The 19,242-nt window shown below is 66.2% G+C and overlaps 10 protein-coding genes across 10 annotated transcripts; 3 read left to right on the top strand and 7 right to left on the bottom strand.

Moving 5' to 3' along the window:
• Positions 1 to 43: 43 nt before the first annotated feature.
• Positions 44 to 1,970, top strand: MICPUCDRAFT_53906 (uncharacterized protein; the record flags this gene model as incomplete). Its single annotated transcript, XM_003064142.1, has 3 exons — positions 44 to 133; positions 495 to 1,009; positions 1,154 to 1,970. The coding sequence occupies 3 exons, from the start codon at positions 44 to 46 to the stop codon at positions 1,968 to 1,970; spliced, it is 1,422 nt and encodes a 473-aa protein (XP_003064188.1).
• A 135-nt stretch (positions 1,971 to 2,105) lies between these two features.
• Positions 2,106 to 2,831, bottom strand: MICPUCDRAFT_53905 (uncharacterized protein; the record flags this gene model as incomplete). Its single annotated transcript, XM_003063956.1, has 1 exon — positions 2,106 to 2,831. One exon carries the CDS (start codon positions 2,829 to 2,831, stop codon positions 2,106 to 2,108), a length of 726 nt encoding a protein of 241 aa, XP_003064002.1.
• Positions 2,832 to 3,127: 296 nt separating this feature from the next.
• On the bottom strand, positions 3,128 to 3,637 carry MICPUCDRAFT_53904 (uncharacterized protein; the record flags this gene model as incomplete). The annotated part of the gene is made up of 1 exon (XM_003063955.1): positions 3,128 to 3,637. The coding sequence occupies one exon, from the start codon at positions 3,635 to 3,637 to the stop codon at positions 3,128 to 3,130; it is 510 nt and encodes a 169-aa protein (XP_003064001.1).
• A 141-nt stretch (positions 3,638 to 3,778) lies between these two features.
• MICPUCDRAFT_53903 (p-type ATPase superfamily) lies at positions 3,779 to 8,096 on the bottom strand (the record flags this gene model as incomplete). The annotated part of the gene is made up of 4 exons (XM_003063954.1): positions 3,779 to 4,870; positions 4,906 to 6,097; positions 6,311 to 7,698; positions 7,989 to 8,096. The coding sequence occupies 4 exons, from the start codon at positions 8,094 to 8,096 to the stop codon at positions 3,779 to 3,781; spliced, it is 3,780 nt and encodes a 1,259-aa protein (XP_003064000.1).
• A 345-nt stretch (positions 8,097 to 8,441) lies between these two features.
• On the top strand, positions 8,442 to 9,914 carry MICPUCDRAFT_53902 (uncharacterized protein; the record flags this gene model as incomplete). Its single annotated transcript, XM_003064141.1, has 3 exons — positions 8,442 to 9,123; positions 9,317 to 9,554; positions 9,662 to 9,914. The coding sequence occupies 3 exons, from the start codon at positions 8,442 to 8,444 to the stop codon at positions 9,912 to 9,914; spliced, it is 1,173 nt and encodes a 390-aa protein (XP_003064187.1).
• A 512-nt stretch (positions 9,915 to 10,426) lies between these two features.
• Positions 10,427 to 12,574, bottom strand: MICPUCDRAFT_43224 (uncharacterized protein; the record flags this gene model as incomplete). Its single annotated transcript, XM_003063953.1, has 2 exons — positions 10,427 to 11,298; positions 11,833 to 12,574. 2 exons carry the CDS (start codon positions 12,572 to 12,574, stop codon positions 10,427 to 10,429), a joined length of 1,614 nt encoding a protein of 537 aa, XP_003063999.1.
• A 121-nt stretch (positions 12,575 to 12,695) lies between these two features.
• MICPUCDRAFT_43223 (uncharacterized protein) lies at positions 12,696 to 13,223 on the bottom strand (the record flags this gene model as incomplete). Its single annotated transcript, XM_003063952.1, has 1 exon — positions 12,696 to 13,223. One exon carries the CDS (start codon positions 13,221 to 13,223, stop codon positions 12,696 to 12,698), a length of 528 nt encoding a protein of 175 aa, XP_003063998.1.
• Positions 13,224 to 13,430: 207 nt separating this feature from the next.
• On the bottom strand, positions 13,431 to 14,959 carry MICPUCDRAFT_23163 (Drug/Metabolite transporter superfamily; the record flags this gene model as incomplete). The annotated part of the gene is made up of 4 exons (XM_003063951.1): positions 13,431 to 13,592; positions 13,728 to 13,951; positions 14,175 to 14,403; positions 14,594 to 14,959. The coding sequence occupies 4 exons, from the start codon at positions 14,957 to 14,959 to the stop codon at positions 13,431 to 13,433; spliced, it is 981 nt and encodes a 326-aa protein (XP_003063997.1).
• Positions 14,960 to 15,250: 291 nt separating this feature from the next.
• On the top strand, positions 15,251 to 17,340 carry MICPUCDRAFT_66259 (uncharacterized protein; the record flags this gene model as incomplete). The annotated part of the gene is made up of 3 exons (XM_003064140.1): positions 15,251 to 15,600; positions 15,772 to 16,013; positions 16,183 to 17,340. Exons 1-3 carry the CDS (start codon positions 15,474 to 15,476, stop codon positions 17,338 to 17,340), a joined length of 1,527 nt encoding a protein of 508 aa, XP_003064186.1. The 5' UTR covers positions 15,251 to 15,473.
• MICPUCDRAFT_53897 (uncharacterized protein) lies at positions 17,258 to 19,077 on the bottom strand (the record flags this gene model as incomplete). The annotated part of the gene is made up of 2 exons (XM_003063950.1): positions 17,258 to 18,368; positions 18,555 to 19,077. The coding sequence occupies 2 exons, from the start codon at positions 19,075 to 19,077 to the stop codon at positions 17,503 to 17,505; spliced, it is 1,389 nt and encodes a 462-aa protein (XP_003063996.1). The 3' UTR covers positions 17,258 to 17,502.
• Between the last annotated feature and the right edge of the window lie 165 nt (positions 19,078 to 19,242).

Here is a 19,242-nt window from a genome sequence, read left to right as displayed (position 1 = left end):
CACAGCGAGGCGCACGGCGAGACAGCCGCGCGCGTCACGCACGATGCCCGCGGGACCGTTCGCGTCCAGCGTCGGCGTCGGAAGAGCCGAGCCGGAGTGGGCGGCGCTGAACAAAGTCACCGGCGTGTGCGGCGTCGGTGCGCGGCGCGGCGCTCGCGCGCGCGACCCCTCGAACGTCGGACGCGCGATCGTCCCATCGCTCGCTCGCTCGATCGCTCGATCGCTCCATCGCGCGTCTCCCCACCTCTCGCGCTCTCGCGTTTCATCCATCTGACCCGAGGGACCCCGACCGCCCCCTCCTCCAGACGCCACGCACGCGCGCGGGGAAGCCTCCGAGGCGCCGCTGCCGCTCTCCCCCGAGATCCTCTCCGGCGATCTCTCGACGTGCCCGCCCTCGGTGGACCTCCTCATCGTCGGCGCGGGACTCAGGCGCGTTCTATCATCACACCGGTCCCCATACGACCGCGTCGGCGTGGTGAACGCCGATCCTTTAGGACTTTGCCCGGCGCATCTCTCCGCCCAGGGTCCCTCGCGTTCAATCCTCGCCCTCGACGCCTTTCAACTCCACCCCTGACGTCTATGAACTCCACCCCGACATCATCGCTTCGTATGGAACGGCCCTCAGCGGCGCGGTCCTCGCGGAGCGATGCAGCGCCGAGCTCGGGATGACCTCCGTCATCATCGACAAGCGAGATCACATCGGCGGGAACTGCTACGATTACGTCACGGAGGACGGCATCCGCGCGTCCAAGTACGGCGCGCACCTGTTCCACACCCAACACGCGCGCGTCTGGGAGTACGTCCAGCGATTCTCGGAGTGGATCCCGTTCGACCACCGCGTGAAAGGCCGCGTCCCGGTCCCGGGCGCGGGCCCCGCGGGCGATAAGAAGCTCGTCCCGATCCCGCCGACGCAAGAGACGGTGAACGCGCTCTTCGACGCGGGGGTGCGCGACGAGGACGCGATGGCGAGGTGGTACGAGTCCGAACGCGTGGCGCCGGCGCACGGAGGGTGAGACTGCTTCCCATACGACCCCGTTCGCGTGGTGCACGCCGTTCCTTAAGGACTTTTCCCGGCGTCACTCTTCACCCGCGCTTCCCTTTCAACGTTTGACCGGTAAGACGTTCGACTGACCGATCGCTTCACCCACGCCAGCGAGCCCGCGAACGGCGAAGAAGCCGCGTTGTCGCGCGTCGGGCCGCGACTGTACGAGGTCATATTCAAGCACTACACGAAGAAGCAGTGGGATAAGTACCCGGAGGAGCTAGACGCGAGCGTGCTGATGCGACTGCCGTGCCGGACGAGCACGGACGATCGGTACTTTGGCGACGCGTGGCAGGCGTTGCCCGCGCGCGGGTACACGCGGCTGTTTGAAAACATGCTGCTCGACGATCCGAACGTGACGATCCGTCTCGACTGCGATTTCTTCGCGCACAGAGAAAAAGGGACGCTGCCGAAGCATAAGCTGCTCGTGTACACCGGTCAGATTGACTCGTACTACGCCGCGCTCGGGATGCCGAAGCTCGAGTACCGGTCGCTGCGGTTCGAAGAGGAGTTCGTCGACGCGCCCGACGGCGGGTTTTTCCAAGAGGCGATGGTGGTCAACTATCCCAGCGCGGACGTCCCGTTCACGCGCGTGGTGGAGTACAAACACACGCCGAACCAGCCCAATAAGATCAAGAAAGGCGCGGTGAGAGGCAGTCTCATCGCGAGGGAGTACTCGTGCGCGGACGGCGAGCCGTACTACCCCGTGCCCAACCCGGAGAACCGCGCGTTGTATGAAAAGTACGCCGCGCTCGCGGCGAAGGAGCCGGGCGTCGCGTTCGTGGGGCGGCTCGCGAGCTACAAGTACTTCAACATGGACCAGGCCATTTTGAACGCGCTGGAGATGTTCGATAACTTGAAGGAGACCGGGACGCTCGCGCCGAAGCGACGGCCGGAGGATTTCGGGCCGGGGGACGGGCCGAAGTGACGGACGACCTAGCGTGGTCCTAGCGTGATCGATCGATTGGAAACGTTGAGACGTAAAATGGTTTTGACAAACATAGATATCCCGCCGCGACGACGACCGAACGCGGCGGTCAGACGGGCGCTCCTTCCTCCCTCATCACGCGAGCTTCACGAGCGCGTACAGCGCGGCGACGAGGACGGTCACGCCGATGATCGACCCGATCGCGATCTGCATCTCTCCCCGCGTCTTGAGCGCGAATCGCCGCTCGCCGCACGCGGGGCAGCGAGACTCCTCTTTCCACTTCCCGAGCGATCCGTCGTAGATGTAGCCGCACCCTTGGCAGACCCACAGCTTGCCGTCCTCGCCCGCGAACTCTGGGTTGGGCTTCCTACCGGTGACGGACTTCCCGTCCTTGCCCTCGCCCGCGGCGCGCGCTTTCGTCGTGAGCGACAGCGCGCGGCCGCGGCGGGCGGGGAGGAGGACGGAGGACGCGCGGAGGACGGAGGGCGACGCGCGCGATGCCTGCGGACGCGAGAGAGAGAGCGAGAGAGAGAGGTGGAGGGAAGCGAGGTCAGGGATGGACGGGTCCGTCCGCGTCGGAGACGGAGACGGAGACGGCGTGCGCGCGGGCGAGGGCGACGGCGGCGGCGCGACCGACCGCGGACGACGCGCGATGGTCGGACGACGCGACGCGACGCGACGCGCGCGTCGTCGCGATAAAACAAACCACCGCGCATCGGAGAATAATCCGCTAGGGTATCGCCGACGCGACGACGGCGAGCGCGCGCGCACCGGAAGCGCCGCGGAGGACCCGCGGGCGAAGGCAGACGCCTTCCCGGTCTTGACGACGACGGGCGCGCGGAGGGTGGCGAAGGCGGACATCGTGTGGTGGCGCGTGGACGTGGACGCGTGCGTGGAAGTGACGTCGATCTCGGGAGTCTCGGGACACGTAAGCAGTGCGGTGTTCCGGATAAACAAGGTGCGCTCATTCGATTCAGACTAAAAACCCATAGAGTACTGTACGAGTACGCAAAATTTCGTATGGACAACAGCGAGAAACGCACACGCGCGCCGAACCGCGCGCGCGGAAATAAATACCTTAGTCTGTAATATGAACGCGCGCGCCCGCGCCGCGCGAGCGCCCTCCTTCGTTCGTTCGTTCGTTCGTTCGCACGTCGTCACGGGTGCCAGTCCGGCGAGTGCGCGCGGTGGTCGCTCACGACCTGCATCACGCTCGGGTTCCTCGACTTCCGCCGCGCGCGTCGATCGCCGAACGATTCGCCGCTGCTCGCCGGGGACGGATGCGTCGTCGTCGGAAGCGTCCCCGCCGCGGCGCCGTGCCTCCCGACGCCGACGTGTCGCGTCGAGCGCGGGTCACCGCTGCTTCCGAGGAGCGAGAACGAGAACGACGACGGGTCGGTCGACGTCGACGCGACCGCCGCCGCCGACGTCGTCGACTTTTTCCTCCTCTCCGCGGCGGCGGCGGCGGCGGCGGCGGCGGCGGCGGCGGCGGCGGCGTCCTTCTCGGCTTCCTGTAAGATCTCGAAATCGCACGGCCGGACCGCGCGTCGGAAGCTCTCGACGACCGCGTCCGCGACGAGACTCCCGCACACCGCGAGCGTCAGCGCGAACCAGAAGCGCGGCTCGTAGAACAGCGCCTCGTGCGCCTTGCTGACGTCCGGGAACATCCCGAACGATTCCCACTGTGCGGGTCGTTCCGTACGAGCGAACGTCGGGGTGGAGTTCAAAGGCGTCAGTTGGCGTTGAAAGGCGTCGAGGACGGGGATTGATCGCAAGGGATGGGCGGAGAGATGCGCCGGGAAAAGTCCTTAAGGATCGGCGTTCACCGCGCCAACGCGGTCGTATGGGAACCAGTGTATAGAACGCACCGCGTCGGAGATCACGACGGCGAACGGGAACCACAACACCACGCTCAAGGTCACGAACGCGACGTTGTACTTGGTCCAGTGGTTCGTGCGCAGCGCTACCTTGCCGTTCACGACGAGGACGACCGCGGTGAACGCGGCGATACCGATCGCGTGGACGTCCCACGGCTTCCCGTCGCGCGTCGACGCGGCGGCGGCGCCGAGACTCGCGACGCACGCGAAGTAACACCACAGCGCGTGCCACGCCGCGCCGACGGACCAAAACGCGGCGGAGACCAAAAAGTCTCGCCCGCGCAGCCTGGACGTCTCGCGGTACAGCTCCGGGTTATTCATCACCGTGTCCGCGGCGACGTCCTGGTCGAAAACCGCGTGCGCGATGGTCGGGAGCGACGTCCACAGGACGTTGAACGTCGCGATAGCCGCGGTGGAGTAGACTGGCGCCGCGGAATACGCGGAGAGGAACCCGAACCACACGTTCGCGGTCGTGTACACGAAGTTCTTGTAGAAGGCGTACAGCACGACCTCTTTGTTGCGCTTCGCGGACCACCGCCCGTGGACGAGCAGCAGCCGCGCGAGGAAGCGGAACTGCCCGATTGAAAAATCCGACGCGAGCACCGCGGCTCTGCCCTCGCGGCCGGAGATGCCGACGCCGATGTGCGCGGCTTTGATCATCCCGACGTCGTTCGCGCCGTCGCCGACGCCAAGGGTGATCATCCCGCCCTTATCTTTCATCAGCGCGGTGACGCGCGCTTTCTGCACCGGCGACACGCGGCAGCACACGACGCCGTTGCACGCGCGGCACAAGTCCAAAAACGCGTCGCGTTGCGAGTCGAGCAGCGCGTACTGCAGCGCGCCGCCCTCGATGACGAGCCCGAACTCGCCGCCGCACGCGCGATCTTCCTCCGCCTCCGCCGCCTTGCGCTTCAGGAACCCCTGGTCGAAGTACGGCGAGAAGTCGGATTCCTGGAGGACGACCAGGTCGCCGTCCTTGTCGATCAGACGACACGTGTTCGCGATGGACACCGCCGTCTCGAGCTGAGGGACGTTCCGTTCGTTCCGCGCGAAGCGACGTCGGGGTGGCGTTGAAAGACGTCAGAAGCGGAGTCGAAAGGCGTCGAGGCGCGTCGGGATTGAAACCAGCGCGGGGTGAGCGGAGAGATGCGCCGCCGGGAGAGAAGAGAAAGTCCGTCCTCGAGGAACAGCGCGCGCCGCGCAAACGCGGTCGTACTGTATGGGAACCGGCGTGCGTAACCGGGACGCGCCTTATCCCCGGTGAGCATCCACACGAGCATCCCCGCGGCGCGTAACGTCGCGATCGCGTCCGGGACGCCGTCCTGCAGCTTGTCCTCCACCGCGGTCGCGCCCACGAGGACGCAGTCGCGCTCGATCGCGTCCGCGCATCGCTCTAGGAGCTCCTCGCGCTTCGTCAGCGCCGTGGACGCGTCTCGGTACGTCGACAGCCACGCGTCGACTTCCGGCTTGGAGAGCGCGCGCTTGGATAACACGAGCGTGCGCAGGCCGTCTCTCGCGAACGCGTCGAGATGCGCCCTCGTCGCGTCGAGGATCTCCGCGTCGTGCGACTCCGAGAGACGCTCGAGGACGACCGCGTCCGCGCCCTTCAGGAACAGCGCGTGCGAGCCGTCTCGCGCGTCGCGAGCGACGACGCTCATGCGCTTCCGCGCGGAGGAAAACTCGTTCACCGCGAGAATCTCAAACGTCTCCGTCGATGCGGCGTTTGAGTTCGCGTTAAGTGACTTCGCGGCGTTCGAATCCGGGTCCGGGTCCGGGGCGTGCACCTCGAGGGTGATCTCGTCGTTCGCGTTCCGAACGAGCCGGCGCCCGAGCGCCGCGGCGCCCGTGACGAGCGCTTCCTCGTCCGGGGACGACGCCTGGTATAAACGTCCGGCGTACCCCGGGTTGGACTCCGTCGCGACCGCGGGGACGACGGTGTGACACACCGCGAGGTGCGTCAGGAAGTCGACGACCCGAGGGTCGTTCTCCGAGGCGGCGCGCTGAAGCGGGGACGAGCGCGCGAGCGAGTGCACGAAGGCGTCTTTCTTCGCGGCGGCGGCGGCGGAGTCGTCCGAGTCGTCCGCTGAGTCGTCCGCTGAGTCGCCCTTCGCGGTGACATCCGCGGCGTACACGACGCCGTCGACGCTGCACTTCACGAACGCCATGACGTTCTGCGTTAACGTCCCGGTCTTGTCGGTCAGAACGCACTGGCACTGCCCGAGCTCCTCGTTCAGCGTCGTCGTTCGGACCCTGCGGGGAGGAGAGAGAGAGAGAGGCGGGTCGGCGCGACGTTCTGTACACTGGTCCCCATACGACCGCGTTCGCGTGGTGAACGCCGATCCTTAAGGACTTTGCCCGGCGCATCTCGACGCGACGCCGGCGGAACGCCACGCGGACGACTCGACGGGCGGGGAAAGACGCGACGGGTGCGAACGAGAGGGTAGGTCGAACGCGCGATCGCACCCGCATCGAACGTCGTAGATCGGATCGTACAGCTTCCGGTCGCATCGGATCCACCCGCACTGAATCACCTTCACGAGCTCCAAGGTGACGTACAAGGAAATCGGAATGAGCGCGTTGAGGAGGACGACGTAACGAATAAACTGCGTGAACGCCGCGCCGACGCCGCCTTCGACGTCGGGCCACTCGTTCGTGGACGCGAGGTACCAGTGACGAAACGCATCCCCGGCGTGCGTTTTCGGTTCCATCTCGTCTTTAAACCATCTCTGTTGCGTCCCCGCGAGCGTCGCGGAAATCACGATTTGAAACAAACCGATGGACGCGACGAGAAGGTTCATGTGCCTCTCGAGCTGCGACACCTTGTGCGGCGCCCGCGTCATGTTCTTCATGAGCTTGCTGTCCTTCCCGGTGAAGACGACGACGCCGAGGATCCACGTCGTGTTCCGGAGCGTGCTCCCGCGGAGAAGCACGTTGTCCACGCCGAGAGGGATCTCGCGTGGGAAAAACGTTGGCGAGAAACCGTCGGCCCGGCGCACGTCCGCGGGGGCGACGGCGTCCTTCGACGCGTCGTCGTCGTCGTCGTCGTCGTCGTTCGCCGCCGGTTCGATCCCCGCCGTTGCCGCCGCGTCGACCTTCTCGGTGACGCCCGCCGCGACGCCGACGAGCTTCCCTTCGAACTTGTACAGCTGGTTGTTCGGCGCCTCGCACTCCACGCGCGCGTCTCGAAGCTTTTCGAAAACCTCGCGCGCGTCCGCGTCCTCCCCGCTCTCAACGCCGACGCCCGCGGAGGCTTTCACCTTGAGGTTCGTCTCGCCGTCCAAGTTCGCGGTCTCGACGTAGCACACGCCGGTGGCGTCTGAGGATTGCATCAGGACGATGTCCGCGGGGAACTCCGCGTTGTTCTTCACGCGGACGACGTCGCCGACCTTGAGGTCGCGCCATCTGACGTCCTCCGTCGTCGTCGTCGTCGTCGTCGTCGTCGTCGAATCGCCGCCGCCGCCGCCGCCGCCGCCGCCGCCGTGCGCTCTCTTCCTCGGCTTCACGACGGTCACGACGCTCGCGTTGACCGCGTCGTCGGACTTGTGCCGAAAGTAATCGTCGTACGCCTCCTTCACCGCGTTGATCGTCAGGACGACGACCAGAGGACCGATCGTCGTGCTCCAGTGCGTCGGCGAGAGCCCTGGGAAGAAAACGTCCAACTGCAGGCAACCGATGACGAGGAAGTACACGTTCGCCGCGCGCTGGAACTGCTGGTACAGGTTCTTGAAGATGAAGTTCGCCGCGGTGTAGTGCGACGTCGTGATCTCGTTGCTGCAGAAGACTTCTCTTGGGGGTCGATCGATCGACGCGACCTGGGGACGACGACGGTTGGATCGGACGAGGAGACGGATCTGGGCGGTCAGCGAATGATCGAACGACGGCGGGGGGTAACCATCGGTCGCGTCCGAGCGCGGCGGCGGGGGCGCGCGGAGGAGACGCGACCGGTCGCGTCCGCGCGGAGAGACGCGCGCGCGCGAGAGAGAATGTCGCTCGACGCGGACGCGCGCGAGACGAGACGTCGAGCGCGCGTCGAGCGCGCGCGCGCGGCGTTCGCGTCTTCGCGTCTTGCGACGGTTGAGAACGCGTCGTCGTCGTCGATCGCCCGGGCGACGGACGGACGCGAGATCGGGCGCGCGCGCACCGCGTCGTCGACGTCGCGGACGCTCGGGACGACCGCGCGGAGGCGTCGCGTGTTTTTCTCCTCGCGCGCGATTCTCGCGGCGCGGAGGTGGCGAAGGAACGCCGGCATCGCGCGCGGGGCGGTCGCGTCGGCGCGCGGCGAGCGACACTCTGACGAAGACCGAAAGCGAAACGCCCGGGAAGACGGAAAAATCGACCGCGCGCGGAGCGTACTACGAGTACGCGACGAGTTCCGAGGTCCTGACTGATTGTCCATACGCGCTGACAGCTCATCGCCGAGCGCCGGGATGATTGGTCGAGCGCCGCGTTCGCGGTGCGCTCGACGCCTCGACCGGCGGTCGCGCGCTGCGCTCGTAGCCACTCGCGGCCGCGCCACCCCCGCACGCAGACGCACACGACCCCGTCCGTTCCCATGTTCGCGCTCGCCGCCTCCGCGACGACCGCGCGCGCGGCGATGGCGACGCCGCCCCGCGTCGCCGCCGCGCCGCGCGCGCGTCGCGCCGCGATCGTCCCCGCGCCGGTTCGATCGCGAAGACACGGCATCGCGCATCGCGGCGCTTCGCGGCGCGTCGTCCGCGTCGACGCGCTGCCGTTCGGGTTCGGCAAGAAAGACCCGGCGGAGGAGGTGCCGGAGGAGGAGGAGGAAGAGGAGGACGCCGTCGTGGACGGCAACCCGTTCGCGAGCATCGGCGGCAGAGTCCTCGGCGCGGTCGCGGACGCGGAGGAAAAGGCGTCCGCGGCGGGGAATCCGTTCGCGTCGTTCATGTCCAGGGACGAGCCATCTGAGCCCGAGGAGGAGGAGGAGGAGGAGGAGGAGGAGGAGACAGAGGACAAGGGGCCCGCGTTCGGGAACCCGTTCGCGTCCTTCGGCAGCCTCGGGAAGTCCATCAACCTGTCGCAGACCATCGATCTGGACTACGGCGACGATGAGGAGGAGGAGGAGGACGAAATTGAGGAGGAGGAGGCGCCGGCGATCGGCAATCCGTTCGCCGGGATCGCATCCGGGATGCTCGCGCGGTCGCGAGCCGCGGTCAAGCGCACGTCGCGGTCCGCGCCGCCGGAGCCGGAGCCGGAGCCGGAGAAGAAGCAGATGGGTAACTGGGAGCGGACGCTCAAGGAAGGGATCAAGGATGGAGGTGCGTTCGTATATACACTGGTCCCCATACGATTGCGTCGGCGTGGTGAACGACGATCCTTAAGGACTTTCTCTCCCGGCGTCTCTCTCCGCCCAGGGTCCCTCGCTTTCAATCCCCGCCCGCGATGCCTTTCAACTCCATCTGACGCCTTTCAACTCCACCCCGACTTCGCTTCGTATGGCACGACCCTGAGACATCCCGACGTGGACGCTAGACCCCGAGCCCGTGCGAGGCGCCAGCTTGCGGCCGCTACGATTGCGCACCGACGACGTCGTCGTCGTCGGCCGCGACCGCGGGCCGGGGATCGACTACGCCGCGAAGGTCGGGTGCGTCTCGGGCGTGCACTGCCAGTTCGAGATGGAGGGGCAACGTCTGTATGTGACGGACCTCGGGAGCACGAACGGCACGTACGTGGACGGACAAGAGCTCAGGTGCGTTCTGTACAAACGTTTTTCACCCGTCCATCGGTTTCAACATTTGATCGCGTGGGTCCCTTTCAACTGACCGATGAACATTTTTTGTATGGAACGACCCTCAGGAAAAACAACAGGTTCCGCGTGTTCAACGGACAGATCGTGCGTCTGGGCGCGGAGAACATGAACGGCGAGCCGTTCGTGGTGTTCGACGCGAAGCTTACGGGCGCGAACGAGATGGACCGGAACAGCGAGTACGGGCAAGTGCAGGCGCTCGTGGAGGCGTTGGGAGGGCCGCAGGTGGTTGTGAATTTTCTGTTCATCAACGTCGCGTTCCAACTCGGGTTTTACGCCATCACGCTCCTGCAGACGAACTGAGCGAAGCGAACTGAGGTCGCGCGATACCCGCGGCGTCGGTCGACGCGGCGCGGGCGCGAGCGCGTTTGCTTCTTTGATTTGTAACGGATCGGCGATGATTCACGCGCGTTCACGTTCGCTAGTACTCGCCACTCGCTCGCGCTTTTACAACGTTTTACACCGCGGGTTCGATCTCGGTCACGATCTCCAGGCGTTGCGCGCCGCGAGCTCTGTCGCGCTTGTCCTCTCCTACCGCGATGATCTCCCTGAGCGCCCCCCCCGCGGCGATCCTCCGTCGCGCGTTCCTCGCCGCGATGTTCTTGTTCTCCCAGTGGCAGTACGCCGCGCGGACGCACGGGACGACGAAGAACGTGATCGCGTACAGCAGCAACGCGGGATACGCCCACTTAGGGTCGTTCCATACGAGCGAACGTCGGGGTGGAGTTGAAAGGCGTCAGTCGGAGTTGAAAGGCGCCGAGGTGTGTCGGGATTGAAACCGAGGGCTGGGCGGAGAGATGCGCCGGGAAAAGTCCTTAAGGATCGGCGTTCACCACGCGAACGCGGTCGTATGGGAACCAGTGTATAGAACGCACCTTGGCGAGCCTCACGAAGAGCTCGAGGAAGCGGAGCGCGGCGGGGAGTTCCTCGTACACGACGACGCCGCCCGCCGCCTTCGCCGCCGCGATCGGGTCCGTCCCGTTCTTGATCGCCGCGTCGCGCGCCGCCTTGATCGCCGCGGTCTGCTTCGTCGCCGCCGCGAGGATGTCCTCCCGCGCGCCGGCGGCGTAACGGCGGCGCGCGCCGGCGACCCCTCGAGACCGGATCCCGACCGGTCGCGGTCGCGTCGCGCGGAAATCGAGCCCGCCGACGGCGCGGAACACGATCACCAGCGCCAAGTTGAGAACCCCGAGGCCGATCACCAGCGGCAGCTTCTCGCCGCCCTCCCACACCGGCCTGGGGCGCTCGTACAGCGGCGGCGGAATCGGCGGCGGCAGCGTCTTGTTCGGCCTCGGCGCGACGGATCGTCCCAAGCTCGCCACCGTCGCCGCCTCCACGTCGTGGTCGTCCAAGGTGCTCGTCTGCAGCGACGGAAACACGTACACGAGCTTCCCGTCGTCGCTGCTCTCCGCGTGCCCGCCGAACCGCGAGCACACGCGAAGCATGTATCCCTCGTGCATCCGCGACGGGTCTCGCTCGCGGTCGCCGCGCTTCTTCGCGCCGAGCCCGACGCGCCGCCTCAGGGCGTCGAAAACGCCCGCGTCGCGCGCGTTACTACCCTCCGCGCCGAGCAAGAACGTGTCCAGGAACGGCGCGACCTGCTCCGCGAACACCGCGCCCTTGTTCGCGCGCAACAGCAGCGCGATCGCGCGCCACCGCCGAGGCTCCAGCGTGTCGTTCGGGTCGCCTACACGAGCGAACAGAACGTCGGGGTGGAGTTCAAAGGCGTCGGAAGCGGAGTTGAAAGGCGTCGCGCGCGGGGATTGAAAGCGAGAAGTGTGCGGAGAGACGCGCCGGGCGCAGTCCTTAAGGAATGGCGTTCACCACGCCATCGGGGTCGTATGGGGACCAGTGTGAGGAATACGCGCCTCTCCCGAAGACGAACGCGAAGACGCTCTCCACGAACGTCAGCTCGCGGTTCGCGTCTTTCGCGCGCGCCTCGTCCTCGTCCTCCTCCGCGATGAGACGCGCCCAGTCCCCGGGTGGGCCGTACGGACCACCGCCTGATCCGCCGCCGCCGCCGCCGCCGCCTCCTCCGCCTCCTCCGCCTCCGCCTCCGCCGCCGCCGCCGCCGCCGCCTGCGTGGGTGAAGCGATCGGTCAGTTGAACGTCTTACCGGTCAAACGTTGAAAGGGAAGCGCGGGTGAAGAGTGACGACGGGAAAAGTCCTTAAGGAACGGCGTGCACCACGCGAACGGGGTCGTATGGGAAGCAGTCTCACCTCCCCCTCGACCGGGACCGCCTTTCCCCCCGTGTGGTCTCACGGGCACGCCGATGGCGACGCCGTTCTCGTCGACGACGTTGATTCGTCCGACGTGCGCGCCGTACCTGCCGCCGTACATCCCGCGCTCGTAGATCATGCGTCGATGCTCGTGCTCGTTCCAGTAGGTGAACCACCAGATGTCGCGCATGTAGAGGTAGAACCAGAAATTGTCCACGCCGTGATGGCGGTAGTACGGTCCGCCGCCGAATCCGCCGCCGCCGCCGCCGCCGCCCGGGGTGAAGAACACCGGCAGGACATCGTCCCCGCCTCTTCCGCCGCCGCCGCGGTTCTGCGTCAGCGCGATGATCGTGATCGCGACGAGCGCGAGAAAGATGACGCACACGGACACGATCAGGAACGTCGCGAACAGCCCTCGGAAGAGCGCGAGCGCGCCTCGCCACGTCCTGCGACGGAACGCGGCGCTGTTCTCGCGCGCGTCTCGCGCCAAGACCGCCGCGCGCGCGCGGTGGGGGAACACGTAGATCACCTCGCCGTTCGGCGCGGACTCCACGTGCGCGCCCGCGGCGTCCGCGGCGGCGACGAGCTCGCCGCGGAGCTCGTCGGACGATCCGTCGTAGGATGGGAGCTGGAGCAGGACGTCCCCGAGCGTGAACTTCGGGCCTATCCGCTCCGCGACTCGGAGGATCTCCCACCGCGACGACGCGCGCGCGCTCGCGGCGGCGGGAGGGGTGGTCGTCATCTCGAGCGCGTTCGTTCGTTCGGACGCGCGCGACGCACGCCTCGAAGATGGCCGTGCGCGTCGTCGCGCGGAGGCGAAGTGACTTTTTCCTCAATATTTTTGATGCTACATCTACCTTCGACTACACGACGTCCACGCGCACGACTTCGGTCTGCTGCCTCTTCCATCGCGCGAGCGCTTTCCTCACGAACAGCATCGCGAGCACCGCGAAGACGACGACCGCGGCCGTCGCCCACTTCCCTTCCCCGCCGCCGCCGCCGCCTCTTCGCCCTCCGTCGAAGTCGTCCACCGTCGCGACGGTTCCAGCTCGCGCGTACGACATGTTTACGAAGGTGGCGAGCGTGGTCACGACGAGGAGAACGCTGACGCCCGTCGCCACCGCGTTCTCTCCGCAGACTCTCCTCGTCGTGAGCGCGAACCTCTCGACGACGTCGACGCGGAAAGGCATGCCGCACGTCTCGCAAATCCTCGACGCGTCCGCGGCGCCGTCGCTCGCGCCCGTGGACGCGCGCTCGATTCGCTCCCTCAGGCACGAACGATGGCACAGGTCGCTCTCGCGCTTCTTGTAGCACGCGCACCCGGGGTCCACGAGCGCGGCGACGGCGTCGACCTCGCCGCAGAAGCGGCACCGCGCGCTCGCGGACGCCATGCTCGCGACGACGACGAAGACGCGCGCATGCGGCAGCGCGCGAGGCGAAGTGGCGAGAGACTGTTTTTTTTTTCAACCAGACGCAGACTCCGCTCCGCACGACGGAAGCGTGTTCATCACGTTTTCATCGTCCCGGTGGGTCGGGTCGTCCGCCGCGACGTCCTCTACAGTGAGCTCATCTCCTCCGCGCTCGATCGCTCCGCTCGCTCACTTCCCAACGCTCGACGCCGGCGCGAGCTCCGCCGCGCGCTTCTTCTCCTCCAACTCCACGACGCCGTACGTCACCATCCCGCACAACGCGACGAAGATCCCGAACAAGTTTCGAAAACTCGCGGGGGCGGCGAGCACCGTGAACCCGAAGCCCAGCACCTGGGGTGGAGTTGGAAGGCGTCAGAAGCGGAGTTGAAAGGCGTCGAGGTGTGTCGGGATTGAAAGCGATGGGTGATGGGCGGAGAGACACGCCGGGAGAGAAAGTCCTTAAGGATCGACGTTCACCGCGCCGACGCGGTCGTACGGGGACCGGCGTGAGATGGGACGCGCCAGCATCGTCTTGAGATGCCCCAACACCTGGTACGTCACCGCGTCGCACTTGCCGATGACCAAGAACGTGCTGAAGTTGACCGCGATGGCGATCACGCACGTGAGGAACGCGGTGAAGACCACCGCGGGCGTGTATTCGAACTCGAACGGCGTCCCGCCCGTCAACGCGCTGTCCAGAGGCACCGCGACTGACGACGGTCGACGGTCCGTACGAAGCGACGACGTCGGGGCGGAGTTGAAAGGCGTCAGAAGCGGAGTTGTGAGGCGTCGAGATGTGTGCGTCGGGATTGTGAGCGAGGGACCCTGGGCGGAGAGAGACGCCGCCGGGAAATGAAGAAAAGTCCTTAAGGATCGGCGTTCACCACGCCGACGCGGTCGTATGGGGACCGGTGTGATGACCGTCGAACGCACCCGCGCCAAGCGTCAGCGCCATGTACGGCGCGGCGGCGAAGAGGAGCTGCGTCGACGACACCGAGTAGTTCTTCTGCATCGTGCCCGTCCATATCTGCGACACGCACGTCGTGACGACCGCCGCGGCGCTGAGCTGGCTCCCGAGGAAGTTGAGCTCGAGGTCCGTGACCGTCGCGATGCCGACGCCGAGGAGCAAGACGGCGAGCGCGAGCTTGATGCGCGCGCTGAACTGCGGGCCGTTCCATACGAAGCGATGTCGGGGTGGAGTTCAAAGGCGTCAGGTGGAGTTGAAAGGCGTCGAGGGCGGGGATTGAAAGCGGGGGACCCTGGGCGGAGAGACACGCCGGGAAGTAAAGTCCTTAAGGATCGGCGTCCACCTCGCCAGCGCGGTCGTATGGGAACCAGTGTATAGAACGCACCTGCTTCTGGTAGAACGTCTGCTGAATCGCGACCGTGCACGGGATGATCGCGAGCTTCGTCATCTGGTAGAACCCCACGGAGTTGTACCCGAGCGAGAGGTTCAAGAACCCGATGCTGACGCCGTTGACGACGCTGAACTGCAGCAGCGCTCTCCGTTCGATCGCTTTCGGCTCGAGCCACCCCGCGCGCGCGGCGAGTCGAAGAAACACCGCGGTCACCAAGAGGTGGATCGAGGTCAGGAACGTGACGTATCGATACCCGAGGCTCGAGATCAGGTACTTGTTCACGATGACGATGGAGACGGACGAGGACACGGACAGCGCGAGCGCGCCGAGGGTGCTCGCGTCGTACGCCTGCGCGGACATCGTGCGCGGGGGGCGAGCGCGCGTCTGTCGCGTTCGTGTTCGACCGAGGAGTTTTTATTCTGAGGCTGAGAGCAGACAGGACGAGTGCGCGCGCGTGCTTTCTCACTGCTTTCAAGCTGAAGAGTTCTGACGGAATGCGGTGCGTTTTCACCCACCCCTCGGTTTCAACATTTGATCGCGTGCCCTTTCAAGTGACCGATGAACTTTTTTTTGCATGGAATGTCGTCGCAGTCTACTTTAGGCCGACGAGCCAGACGCGCTGCTTGTTACCTCGGGGGCACTGTGTCGACGCGCGAGGCGCGCGCACGGCGGCGCGAGAGGTCGTCCACGGCGACGCGCGCGCGGACGCGGGAGCGCGGGGGCATCGCGCGGGCGACGGACGCGGGAACTTCGATACCCCCGGCGCCGCGAGGAACGGCGTCGGCGTCAGATCCGAGGCGCGCGCGCGGTCGCGTCGTAATATATTAGGGCACCTCGCGACGCCGCGCGTCGTCGTCGTTCGTCGGCGGGCGCGATGATCTCGCAGCTGTTCATCCTGAGCCCGCGCGGGGACGTGATCATCAAGAAAGAGTACCGCCACGACGTCCCGAAGACGTCCCCGGAGACGTTCTTCCGCGCGGTGCGGTTCTGGAAAGATGCAGGCGCGTTCTATACACTGGTTCCCATACGACCGCGTTGGCGTGGTGAACGCCGATCCTTAAGGACTTTTGCCGGCGTGTCTCTCCGCCCAGGGTCCCCCGCTTTCAATCCCCGCCCTCGGCGCCTTTCAACTACACCTGACGCCTTTGAACTCCACCCCGACATCGCTTCAGAGCGCGCGCCCGCGGTGTTCGCGGAGGACGGCGTGCACTACCTCCACGTGAAAGCCAACGGGCTCTTCCTCGCGACGACGACGCGGAAGAACGTCTCCCCGTCGCACGTTCTCGAGCTCCTCCACCGCGTCGCGAAGGTCATCAAAGACTACTGCGGCGTCATGAACGAGGACGCGCTGAGGAAGAACTCCGTGCTCGCGTACGAACTCCTGGATGAGATGATCGATCGCGGGTACGCGCAGGTGCGTTCATTACACTGGTCCCCATACGACCGCGTCGGCGTGGTGAACGCCGATCCTTAAGGACTTTTGCCGGCGTGTCTCTCCGCGCACCCCTTGCTTTCAATCCCCGTCCTCGGCGCCTTTCAACTCCGCTTCTGACGCCTTTCAACTCCACCCCGGGTACGCGCAGTCGACGTCCACCGAAGCGCTGAAGCGACACGTGTTCAACGAGCCCTCCACGCCTGCTTCGTCGGCCACCACGGGCGCGGGCGCGGCGGCGGCGAGGGCGTCAGCGGCGGTCAAGAGAGCCTCCACGCCGTACGGCGTCTTCAAGGGCGTCGTAAAGGCTGGGATCGAGTACGGAAAGGAGGCGGCGGCGGCGAAGGCGGCGCCGACGCACACGCCCGGGGGCACGGCGAGACGCGACGCGACGCAGCGGAGCGTCCTCGCGACCGCGCGGGATAAGGCGAGAGGCGGGAGCCGGAACGAGATCTTCGTCGACGTCGTCGAGAAGATCTCCGTGTGCTTCGCCGCGAGCGGGGCGACGCTCACGTCGGAGGTGGACGGCTGCGTGCAGATTCGAAACTTCCTCCACGGATCGCCCGAGATCAAGCTGGCGCTACCTGAGGACCTCGCGATCGGCGGACGAGACTTCGCGACCGCGGTGGGCGGCGACTACGGGTTCGGCTCCGGCGGCGCGTCCGGGATGGCGACGCTGTTGGACGACTGCAACTTCCACGAGTCCGCGGACCTGAGTAACTTCGACGTCGACCGAACGATCGCTCTGACGCCGCCGGAGGGGGAGTTTTCGCTCATGAATTACCGCGCATCGTGCGATTTCGATCCGCCGTTTAAAGTCCGCGTGACGGTGGACGAGACCACGCCGTATAAGATTACCGCGGTGATCACGATAAAGGCGACGTACCCGTCGAAGTGCGCGTGCACCGGGATGGTGGTGAAGTTTCCCACGCCGCAGCGCGCGATCAACGCGAACCCGACGTTGGAGCCCGGCGCGACGCCCGGGACGCAGCACGCCGCGTTTTCGTCGCAGGACAAGGCGGTGACGTGGCAGTTTAAAAAGTTCACCGGCGGCGCGGAGCACACGCTGCGGGTGAACGTGTCGATACCCGAGGAGCGGCTGCCGAACGCGCGGAAGGAGCTCGGGCCGGTGTCGATGCACTTCACGATACCGATGTTCAACGTGTCTAGGGTGGGCGTGCGGTACCTGCAGATCGGGGGAGGGAGCTCCGGCGGCGGCGCCGGCGCGGGCGCGCAAGGGAAAGGGAAAGGGCCGCACCGGTGGGTGCGGTACGTCACGAAGTCGTCCTCGTACGTGTGTCGCGTGTGATGCGTAGCGTTTTAGTGTTGTCGTCGCGCGGGTAGTTCGACGCGTAGCGACGGACGTGATGATCGCGGCGTTTTCGCGCTCGGCCGCGAGACCCGAGGTGCGTACGAGTACGAGTAAGTTGTTACGTCGTAGGCACACCTAGCCCTACACTACACTACAGTACTACCGTGCTTTCAAAATCGCGTTCAACTCCGTCACGTCAATCTCCTCCCGGTCGCCGTCCTCGTACACGACTTTGTACCAGTCCTCCGTGGGGTCGTACGACGTGACCTCGCCGGCGTACATCTCGCCGTCGAACTCTTTCTCCACGCGTGCGCCGATCATTGCGGGTCCCCACGCTTTCACCCCCGCCTTCGCGCCCGCGGAGGGCGCGGACGGGAGCTTCGCGCGTTGCGTCGGCGCGACGGGCGCTCGCATCCGCTTCTGTTTCTTCTTCGGTCTCTCCTCTTCATCCTCCTCCTCGGAGCTCGAGTGCAACGCGACGACCCCGGAGTTAAGGAGTAGACGCTCGCCCTCGGATTGCCTGCGCGCGTTCGGCTTACCCCCGCGCGAGTCGATCGCTTTGGCGCTGTACTCGAACGCGGTCGCCGTCGCCGTCGCGGTCGAGGAGACTTTCTCCCTCCTCTCCTCCGCGGCGTTGTTGGCGTCCTGGTCATCGTTCATCATCTCCTCCAGCGCCTCCCACGTCGGACGTATCGTCGCCGGGTCCCGCGCGCGGAACACGCGCATCTGCAGCGCGAGAAGGCCGTCCCTGCGCCCTGGCAACACCTCGAACACGATCGCGTCGCCGACGGCGAGCTTCAGGTCGATCGCGCACCCCCTCCACCCGCCGCTGAATCCGCCGCCGCTCCATTTCCCGTCCCCCTTGCGAATTAGCCAGACGACGCGCCACTCGTCCGCGTCGTCGTCCATCGCGATGGAGCTCGCGTCGACGTCCTCCTCCGCGGTGATGGCGAGCTTCGGCGGTCGCACGAGAAGGAACGGGTGCTTCGACGCGAGCGGCCCGGGGGGCATGTGCGCGGGGATACCTGGTGTGTCGTTCGCGGGTTGGGGTGGGTGAACGGTTCAAATCGATCGATCGTCGTCGGCGGACGGTGGACGGACGACGCCGACGCGAAAGTCCTTAAGGAATCGCGTTCACCATGCGAACGGGGTCGTATGGGAAGCAGTCTCGCCGAGACGGACGCGGCGTCGACGGCGTCGACGGCGCGCACCTTGCGGCGCCTCCATCCAAAAGCCCCCCACGACCATGGAAGGAAGCATGATCTTACAGAACGACGGGTTCTTCAGCTTGTCCATGCACTCCTGCGCGCGCTCCGCGGCTTCGCGCGCGGCGTCGCCGTGCGGCCACGCGGTGTTGTCCCACGGCGAGCGTCCGCCGCGTCCGCCCGCGCCGGATCCGCCGCGTTTGCGTTTGGTCGATCGCTTCGAGAAGTCGAGGTCGTCCAGGTACACGTCGTAGTCACGATACACCGGCGCGGGCTTGTTGCGCAAGCGCCCAGACGCGCGCGACGGGACGGACGGGGAGAGCGCCGCCTTCTCCGCTCGGGCTTTCGCCTTGGCGTTTCGTCGCTCGCGCGCTTCCGCCTCGGACGCGGGATCGGGTTTCGGCTCCGACGCTTTCTTGAGATCGTCCGCCTTCTTGAAGAGCCCGAGTTCGGTCATCTTCTTCTGGTTCCGCGCGATGATCTTCGCGCGCGCGATCTCGTATTCGGAGAGGAACCCCGGGGTCGCCATGGCTGCGGCGGGCAGACGGCTTTCAGTTGGGTCGGAACGGGGGCTATTGATTTATGGCGGGAACGTTCGCGTTCTGACGATATTTCCTCGGGAGCTGCTGATACGAGTACAGGTAGTGTACAGTACGTATTCAGGGTCGTTCCATACAAAAAAAGTTCATCGGTC

The sequence above is a fragment of the Micromonas pusilla genome, assembly GCF_000151265.4.
Source record: "Micromonas pusilla CCMP1545 genomic scaffold MICPUCscaffold_16, whole genome shotgun sequence".
NCBI classification, from domain to species: Eukaryota; Viridiplantae; Chlorophyta; class Mamiellophyceae; order Mamiellales; family Mamiellaceae; genus Micromonas; species Micromonas pusilla.
This window is presented reverse-complemented; position numbering and strand designations above follow the sequence as displayed.